The sequence below is a fragment of the Babylonia areolata genome, chromosome 19 (assembly GCF_041734735.1).
Source record: "Babylonia areolata isolate BAREFJ2019XMU chromosome 19, ASM4173473v1, whole genome shotgun sequence".
In the NCBI taxonomy this organism is placed as follows: domain Eukaryota; kingdom Metazoa; phylum Mollusca; class Gastropoda; order Neogastropoda; family Buccinidae; genus Babylonia; species Babylonia areolata.
The window spans coordinates 20,546,534-20,556,575 of NC_134894.1; the positions used below are offsets into that span (position 1 = coordinate 20,546,534).

Here is a 10,042-nt window from a genome sequence, read left to right on the forward strand (position 1 = left end):
TTCTTTTTTTTTTTTTGGGGGGGGGGGGGGGGTTGTTTGTTTGTGGTGTTTTTTTTTTCTTGTCCATTCTGTAATGTTATCAGTCCATCGGTTGTTGGTTTTTTGTTGTTGTTGTTTTTGTTGTTGCATGTTGTTGTTTGTTTCGTTGGTTTTTTGCTTTTGTTTTGTTGTTGGTGGTGATGGTTTTTGTTGTTGCTGTTTTTTGTGGGGGGTGGAGGGGGGGGGGCGTTTTGGGGGGATCCCCATCTCCCTCCCTGAACAGCTCCTTGGAGGATTGTTTCAGAAAGGCCATCGGATCTTGTTACGTGATCAAATCAGCACAGTCTTCTCAACCGATGCCAGCAGATCGATACATTGTACATGGTCCAGTTTGCTGCTTGTCCCACTTTTTCACTGGGTACACAAGTACACTTGACAATCCACCCACGAACGTAATTTCTAACCCCCACTGCCAAATGTGGGGAAGGTGGATTTTTAACTGATAAAAGTTTCTATTTCACGTTGTTCTTGTGTTCTATACAGCAATTGTTGCTTCTTTCTTCTTTTTTTTTTAACTTTGATATTTCTAAAATGACATGCGACAATGAAAAGCAGGCAAGTAGTCCGCTGCAAAGTGTTCTTCAGGTATGACTTCCATTTAACACCCTCTAAACAAACGTTACTATTCCCAACCAGTTTCTGAGCTTCGGGTTCTTTCAGTTCCAGATGGTATCCCCACCAGGAAATTATAAATCGAGGTATCTCCTCTTTTCTGTAGGCCTCTGGGGTTTTTTCTCCTTCTGCCTTTCTTTCTGTTGTGTCCTTATTTTCTCCCCTTTCTAAAATTGTCTGCTTATGTGTCACCGGTTTTTCTTCTCTTCTTTTTCTTCGTTCGTGAGCTGCAACTCCCACGTTCACTCGTATGTACACGAGTGGGCTTTTACGTGTATGGCCATTTTTACCCCGCCATGTAGGCAGCCATACACCGTTTTTGGTGTGCATGCTGGGTATGTTCCTGCTTCCATAACCCACCGAACGCTGACATGGATTACAGGATCTTTAACGTGCGTATTTTTGATTTTCTGTTTGCGTATACACACGAAGGGGGTTCAGGCACAAGCAATCTGCACATATGTTGACCTGGGAGATCGGAAAAATCTCCACCCTTTACCCACCAGGCGCCGTTACCGAGAGTCGAACTCGGGACCTTCAGATTCAAAGTCAACGCTTTAACCACTTGGCTATTGCGCCCGTCACCGGTTTTTCAATCTTCACGTTTTTTTTCTTCCTTGAAACCTTTTTTTTAACATTTATTTTTCTTTCCCTAGACATTATAATTGGATGCATTTATTGATTCGTTTGTTTGTTTTTCTTGTTGCTGTTGTCGTCGTTTTCTCTTTTAACGATGATAGTTTCCTACAGGCTGTTATGTGGCTGTTTTTGCCTTTCTTTTCAAAAAGTATTTTTCTAGCACTGTATGTAATTATCTGAATTTTTTATCTTTAGATTTGTTTATTCCTTCTCATTGTGGATTGTCCTAGGCCAAAGGCAAATCGTGAGTATGGGTGCTTGAATGTAGTTTTAATTTTGCCTTTCTGTGCTTTTTTATGTTTTTATGTTCTTCAAGCTTAATTGGAATATGTGGTTTGCGAGTTTTTTTGTTGTTTGTTTGTTGCTGTTTTTGCTTGTTTGTTTTGTTTTCTTCTTTTCTTTCTTTTTTCCATTTCAGTATTCCTTCAAGTTCCCAGCCTCACTTTGACCAGGTTTGGTCAGTCTGGCACTGTCCCGCTCAGAACAGGAATAACCATAGAAATTAATATGATGACAACCTCACAAAAATGGACTTGGAATGAGGGGATTATGTACTGTTTAATTCAAATGTTGAATACACATATAATCTCACAGATAGTGAAACTATCGAAATTGAAATTGAAATCGATTTTGTTTCAAATTTTCGCTCGCAATAGCCCAGTGGTTTAAGCGTTGGGCTTTCAATCTGAGGGTCCTGGGTTCGAATCTCGGTAACGGCGCCTGGTGGGTAAAGGGTGGAGATTTTTTCCGATCTGTGTGCAGACCTGCTTGTGCCTGAACCCCCTTCGTGCGTATACGCGAGCAGAAGATCAAATACGCACGTTAAAGATCCTGTAATCCATGTCAGCGTTCGGTGGGTTATGGAAACAAGAACATACCCAGCATGGCCATCCAGGGCTGCCTTCATGGCAGGGGTAAAAACGGTCATACACGTAAAAGCCCACTCGTGTACATACGAGTGAACGCGGGAGTTGCAGCCCACGAAAGAAGAAGAAGATGTTCAAGAAGTTGACGCCCTTTGGGTTCAGGGTGTTCAGGCTTGGGGCTCTGTTCCACTCCTCCGCAAGGGAACCTCTTCGCTTAATTCATTCAGCCCTACGCCCCCAGCCATGCTTTGGTTCTGAAATTCGTTTCCACATTCCTGCAGATCTATATATAAACTGTAAGGAAAGCGAGCTAACTTTCATAGTATTTCTGGCTGATTAAATCTGTAGGGAAAAAACCCGGTCTATTTCAGTATCATTTTCTGTGTTCGTTTTTTATTTGTTTGTTTGGTGGTGGTGTTTTTTTTTTTTGTTTGTTTGTTTTTGTTTTTGTTGTTTTTCGTTGTTTTGTTTTGTTTGTTTGTTTTTGTGTTTTTGTTTGTTTGTTTTTTGTTTTGTTTTTGTTGTTTTTTGTTTTCGATTTTTTGAGTTTTTTTCTGTTTTTTTCTCATATCCACGTGACAGGGAAGCCTACTGAAGCCGTAACTTCCCTTTAGTTGAATGGTTTTGAGGTGACACAGGCCCAGCTAGCTGTCAGTGACGTGAGTATCATTTGGTGGGGTAGATAAATGGCCAATAACCTAAAGCACAGCGACGAATCGGAAGCGACTACAAACTTACCTTTCTGTTTTTTCCTTCGTTCACTCCGAAGACTCTGCTGTCCCACGTTATTTAGTGTCTGTGTCTACTGTCAAAACCACAGGCAGCACACGGAAATTTGACATCCTCACATTTTTTTCAGTCACTCTTCCGGGTCACTGGGAAGTCTGACAATTTGACTGGCGATGCATTTAGCAATTCGTGTTTTTTTCGCACATAGCAGACACACACACTCATATGCGCTCTCACACTCACGCAAGCATACGCGCGCGCGCGCACGCACACACACACACATTAAGCACACATACACACATTAAGCACACATACATATTAAGCTCACACTAACACATGCTCACGCACGCAGTCAAATACGTATGCACGCTCGTACACATACACACGCACGTGTACAAACACACAAAAACACAGACACTCTCTCTCTCTCTCGCACACACACACACACACACACACACACACACACACACACACACTGCACCCTCTGTGACGTACTGATGCACGTGGTTGCACACTATGTGACGAACTGATGCACGTGGTTGCACACTATGTGACGAACTGATGCACGTGGTTGCACACTGTGTATGACGTACTGATGCACGTGGTTGCACTCTATGTGTGACGTACTGATGTACGTGGTTGCACTCTATGTGTGACGTACTGATGCACGTGGTTGCACTCTATGTGTGACGTACTGATGCACGTGGTTGCACCTATGTGTGACGTACTGATGCACGTGGTTGCAATCTATGTATGACGTACTGATGCACGTGGTTGCAATCTGTGTGTGACGTACTGATGCACGTTGTTGCACTCTATGTGTGACGTACTGATGCACGTGGTTGCACTATGTATGACGTACTGATGCACGTGGTTGCACTCTATGTATGACGTACTGATGCACGTGGTTGCACTCTACGCATGACGTACTGATGCACGTGGTTGCACTCTATGTGTGACGTAATTATGCACGTGGTTGCACTGTGTATGACGTACTGATGCACGTGGTTTGCAGCGTTCGCGGAGAAGCAGTGTCTGGAGAACGGGGAGTGGTTCCGGAACGAGATGAACGTCACCTGGACCAACTACATCCCCTGCTCCACACACCAGGTGGGCTGTGTATGTTGTCTTGTCTTGTCTTGTCTTGTCTTGTCTCGTCTTGTCTTGTCAAAGGGACCAACTACATCCCCTGCTCCACTCACTAGGTGGACCGTATGTGCTGTTTTGTGGGCTATATGTCTTGTCTTGTCTTGTCTCGTCTTGTCAAGGGGACAAACTACATCATTTGCTCCACACACCAGGTGGGCTGTATTTGTTGTGTTGTATCGTGTCGTGTCGTGTTGTGCCGTGCCGTGCCCTGCTGTGCGTGTCGTGTTGTGCCGTGCCATGCCGTGCCATGCCGTGCCGTGTCGTTCCGTGCCGTGCCGTGACTGCCGTGCCATGCCGTGCCGTGCCACGCCGTGCCGTGTCATGTCCTATCGTATCCGTATTGTGTCGTGTTTTGTCGTGTCGCGTCGTGTCGTGCCGTGTCGTGTCGTGTCGTGTTGTGACGTGTCGTGTCGTGTCGTATCGTGTGGTGTTGTGCTGTGCAGTGTCGTGCCGTGTCTGCCGTGTCGTGCCGTGTCGTGCCGTGCTGTGTCTGCCGTGTCGTGGCGTGCCTTGCCGTGTCGTGTGTCGTGCCGTGCCGTGTCGTGTCGTGCCGTGTCTGCCGTGTCGTGTCGTGCCAAGCCGTGTCGTGCTGTGTCTGCCGTGTCGTGTGTCGTGTGTCGTGTGCCGTGCCGTGTCGTGTCGTGTGTCGTGCCATACCGTGTCGTGTCGTGCCGTGTCTGCCGTGTCGTGGCGTGCCTTGCCGTGTCGTGTGTCGTGTGTCGTGCCGTGCCGTGTCGTGTCGTGTGTCGTGCCATACCGTGCCGTGTCGTGCCGTGTCTGCCGTGCCGCGTCGTGCCGTGTCTGCCGTGTCGTGTCGTGTCGTGTGTCGTGCCGTGCCTTGCCGTGTCGTGTGTCGTGCCGTGCCGTGTCGTGTCGTGTGTCGTGTGTCGTGCCATACCGTGCCGTGTCGTGCCGTGTCTGCCGTGCCGCGTCGTGCCGTGTCTGCCGTGTCGTGTCGTGTCGTGTGTCGTGCCGTGTCGTGCCGTGCCGTATCGTGCCGTGCCGTGTCGTGCCGTGCCGTGCCGTGTCGTGCCGTGCCGTGTCGTGCCGTATCGTGCCGTGCCGTGTCGTGCCGTGCCGTGCCGTGCCGTGCCGTGCCATGCCGTGTCGTGTTGTGTCGTGCCGTGCCGTGCCGTGTCATGCCTTGTCATGCCGTGTCGTGTCGTGTCGTGTCGTCTCGTGTCGTGCCGTACCGTGTCGTGTTGTGTTGTTTTGCTGTGAGTGTTGTTTTGCTGTGAGTGTTTTTTTGTTTTGTTTTTTCTGTTTGTTGGTTGGGGTTTTTTTGTTTTTTTGTTGTTTTTTCGTTGTTTTTTCGCTGTGTGCTATGTTGTGGTGTGTACGTGTTGTGGTCCAGGAGAGAAGCTCAGAAGACTGCCCTCACATCACCTACACCACAGACTGGAGCAGCCCACCAAGAACCGTCTCAAACGTCAGAGCCTCAACCACCAGTATAAAGCACTCAGAGCACAGCACAGCGATGTTCTGGCGGCAAAAGGGGAGTCTTGCACTGACCTTGCCTTGCCTGACTGGAGGCTTGACCAAGAGATAGAGGCTACCATCAGCCTCAGAGTTCCTGGCATCACCACCAAAGACCAGCAACCAGCTACTTTCAAGATCCTGACTCTGGCCATGATAGAGGAGTCCTACCCAGCCAGCTCCTGGACCCATGTATACACGGACGGATCAGCAGAGGAAGCCACACACAACGGAGGCAGTGGTGTCTACGTCAGATTTCCCGATGGAGAGCACAGCAGCATCGCACTCCCTGGAGGAAAGCTCTGCTCCAATTTCAGAGCTGAAGTCCTGGCCATCAAAACAGCAGCAGAATTCCTCTCCTCCTGTGGAAAGCCCCTTGGCAGCATCTCCATCTTCACTGACTCCATGTCCACACTCCAGGCCCTTGACTCCCCTGATCCTGGTCCACTGATCCAGTCCCTTAAGGCCTCCCTCACATTCCATTCCATTTCCATTCATTCTCCTGCCCGGGATGGGCGTAGAGGAGACATGAGGGACGATTCCGTAGTCAGACGACGCCATCCGGTTCTATCTTCTGCCTGTCGTATCAGCGTAGCGCTATCCATATTGGTCCATTCCTTGATGTTGTCCATCCAGCATTTGGCTTGCCTCCCTCTTCGCCTACCACCCTCTAGCGTTCCCTGTAGAACTGTCTTTTGCAGTGAATTGTGGCGTGTCACATACCCGAACCATGACAGCTTCCTCCTTTTGACCACTGCTAAGAGTGGTTCCAGTGGACCCGCTAGCATAGTTATTTGGCTCTTGACAAAGTCATTGGTCTTTCTGTCCTTCCATGAGATTCCAAGCAATCGTCTGAAGCATTTTGTCTCAAACGTCTGGACTTTCCTAGTAGTCTCTGCTGTTAAAGTCCAACTTTCACATCCATACAGCAGTATGGATAGCACCAGGGATCGGTACAGTTTGATCTTTGTTGGAAAGCTGATCTCTCTGCTCTTCCAAATCTTGCTGAGCTTAGCCATTGCTGATGTTGCGATCGCTATCCTAATCTTTATTTCAGTTGTTGAGCGACCGTCGTTTGTGAGGGTGGAGCCGAGATATTTGAAAGCATCCACTTCTTCAAGTTGTTGTCCGTTCATGAAGATTTGAGCTTGGGTGTTGGTTGAGCTGTTTACCAACACTTTGCTTTTCTCGGTGCTCACTTCCATTCCGTATGCACCTGCCCTTCCTTCTAGTCTCTTGGTGAGGTCTTGTAGTTCACAACCCTTACCCAAACAGCCCCAACGACCCTCCAGTGGGTGCCTGCACATGTAGGCCTCCCAGGCAACGAGCGTGCAGACCACCTCGCTAAGGAAGGAAGCCAGCTCACACAGCCAACCATTCCTGCCACATATGAGGAAGCAAAAACTCTACTCCGAAGAGGCTGGGTCACCCTGAACGGAGGCTACCAGGCACACCAAGATCCCATCAGGACACTGGAGAGAAGACACCAGACTACCATCTACCGCCTTCGCACAGGACACTGCGGCCTCCGAGCACACCTGAAGAGGATTGGAGTGGCAGCCACATCCCTATGTGATTGCGGCCAGGCTGTCCGGACCCCATCCCATATTCTCCAAGACTGCCCTCTGTATGAGAAGATGCGGCAGCAGTCCTGGCCTGGGGGTGCTGACCTCAACACCAAGCTCTGGGGGACGGCAGCCGATCTTCACCGGACGTCCGAGTTTGTGGCATCCCTCGGACTTCGACCCTGACTGCGTAGCTGTCGAACGCAAAGAAGAAGAAGAGTCATGCCGTGTCGTGTCGTCTCGTGTCGTGCCGTACCGTGTCGTGTTGTGTTGTTTTGCTGTGAGTGTTGTTTTGTTTTTTGTTTTGTTTTTTCTGTTTGTTGGTTGGGGGTTTTTTGTTGTTGTTTTTTCGTTGTTTTTTCGCTGTGTGCTATGTTGTGGTGTGTACGTGTTGTGGTCCTAGAAAACTGAAAAGGAATGAAAATGACTGACAGTAAAAAAAACTTTTGTTTGATCGCCAAGGCTCGTAACTTTAACGCGTATCAATATTTCGATAATTTCACATTAATGTTATGTGCAGGAGGACCTCAGTGTACTGATGGTGTACATTTCTGGATACGTACTCTCCGCTCTGCTCCTCATAGCCAGCATCTTCGTCTTCTGCTACTTCAGGTCAGTGACTTCTGCATCTTTCTAAGAAACGAATAATGGCAGCCGTCAGTCGGCTCTAACCAGGTAGGCGGCCTGTTGTGCAAATGACCCCGTGTTTGTAAAGCGCTTAGAGCTTGGTCTCCGAACGAGGATAGGCGCTATGTAAGTAGCCATATCAGTCAATCAATCAATCAGTCAGTCTTTCTCTTTTCTCTTCTTCTTCCTCGTTCTCTTCCTACATTGTCTGTCTTCTTCATCAGCCCGTTCCCATCCCCTCAGTGTCGTCTTGTACAGTGCAGTGCAGTGCAGTACAGGCCAGTGCAATGAAATGCAATGAAGTGCAATGCAGTGCAGTGCAGGCCAGTGCAATGAAATGCAGTGCAATGCAGTGCAGTACAGGCCAGTGCAATGAAATGCAATGAAGTGCAATGCAGTGCAGTAATGGCCAGTGCGGTGGAGTGCAGTGTAGCATTTTCCCTTACCCTGGATTTTTGACGGTGTGTCTGACTGATCGCAAGAGCTGGAAAACAATTTACTTGTTTTGTTGTGAGCATTCCTTCACGTTCTTTGCATTGTACTCTTGTTTTCGTCATATATATATATATATATATATATATATATATATATATATATATACATATCTGTGTGTGTGTGTGTGTGTGTGTGTGTGTGTGTGTCCCTCTTTAGGCAGAGAGGTAATTGTAAAATTTAATCAATTTTTCAATCAGTCAACACTCCATTTCCCCCTCATCTACCTTGTTTATACTCCACCACCCATATACACTGTTTTCCGTCTGCATGTGCATTTGTTTTGCTATCAAAAGCGGATTTTTTTTTTTTTTTTTTTTTACATAATTATTTTGCTAGGTACAATAACCCTTTTGTTGCCGTGGGTTCTTTTATTTGCACTAGGTGCACTTAACACACGGGACCTCCGTTTATCGTCTCATCCGACAGGCGTCTCTTCGTTTTTCTCTTTTTCTGTGAGTAGGTCTACAACGTGTATGAATGCGGGTAGGTGTACGTGTTTCCGTCCCGGAAGTATTAGAACTGGGTAAGTAAACTGAGTGAAGGAAAATGGTAACGCTGTCCTAAGACTTTCGACACGTCTTCGTGTGTCCTTTAGCGGCCATTATCCCCCCTGAAATCATCCGGCAACGATTTCTGTGATGGACGGAGATTCGGGGAATTTCACGAAATAAGTTGCCCAGCTTACGTTGTGACTTCAACCTGTCTGTAAGGAAGAGGGGAAAAGTTTAACTCCTTGACTGCTGAAAAGAGAGACCAGTGTCGCATGGAGTTAAAGTACAACTGCTATTTTCGTGTGATATTCGTGTGTTTGTTTTTTTCTGGGGGGTTTAATGCAATTTTGTTTGACAATGATAGTGCAATCACAAGAGAGAGTTTCACTTTCAGTTTCAAGAGGGTGTCAAAGCGTGCGAACTTATCCATATACGCTACACCACATCTGCTTCGGAGGGAAAAAAAAAGGGGGAGCAGATGCTTGAATTTTCGCATAAACCCAATGCGCTGGTCAGGCTTTGAAGAAGAAAGTCCGAATAACGAAAAGTGACGGTCCTTCAGTGATAAGCTTTGCCAGTTCGTCAGCGGCGAGGAGGGGGTTAAAGGTAAGAAGGTTGGGTGTGGGTCGATGTGAAATCTGATTTCTGTCCTGTTTCACTCTGACGATCCATAACGGAGTGCGAGGCACTGGTCACCTCAACGATCTTTTTTTTTTCTTTTTTTTCCCCCTTTACAACCCGTGTGTGATCAGTGACAGTGGGCAGATTCAGATGGTGGAGGAGGGTGCATAGGGTTGAATTGGTGATGGTTGTTAGTATGTATGAGCAGCGAACAGTTATCAAAGCTTCCTTCTTTTCTTCCTCTTCCTTCTCCTCTTCCTATTCCTCCTACTTCTCCTCCTCCTCCTCCTCCTCCTCCTCCTCGTCATCATCACCATCATCATCTTCATCATCAACTTCGGCACAGCTATGCTCCTCTCAGAGTTTGTTCTCAAGTCTCTTAAGGAACCATCGGAAATGACAGCAAACACCCTGTCCACTGCTGTATAAGTGGCCGACGTATTTTCATTCAACATTCTTGTAGTCATGGTTTCCAAACAAAACTATCAGCTCCCGACAATGGGTTTTTTTCTGCTATAGCTACACAGATCTAGCGCTTACGTAGTGGAAGTGGTTGGGGGGGGGGAGTCGGAGGGGGGACAGGGGTGGGGGGGCAGAGGAAATAAAGTGACGTCAATACTCTTCCGCCTCCTAGTCTTCACCCCAACTGTCCTTACGCTTAACCCCAAGCCCCCCCCCCCCCCCCCCCCCCCCATCCCCACCACCACCACCCACGACCCCTCGCTCCCCACTT

At 47.8% G+C, this 10,042-nt stretch overlaps 1 protein-coding gene across 1 annotated transcript in view; it reads left to right on the forward strand.

The window, feature by feature from the left end:
* The first annotated feature begins 2,173 nt into the window (after positions 1-2,173).
* Positions 2,174-10,042, forward strand: part of LOC143294119 (calcitonin gene-related peptide type 1 receptor-like) — a 124,382-nt gene continuing 116,513 nt past the window's right edge. Inside the window, exons 1-3 of the mRNA XM_076605550.1 lie at positions 2,174-2,204; positions 3,901-3,995; positions 7,596-7,687. Coding sequence (XP_076461665.1) covers positions 2,174-2,204; positions 3,901-3,995; positions 7,596-7,687 — 218 coding nt within the window. The remainder of the gene's footprint in view (positions 2,205-3,900; positions 3,996-7,595; positions 7,688-10,042) is intronic.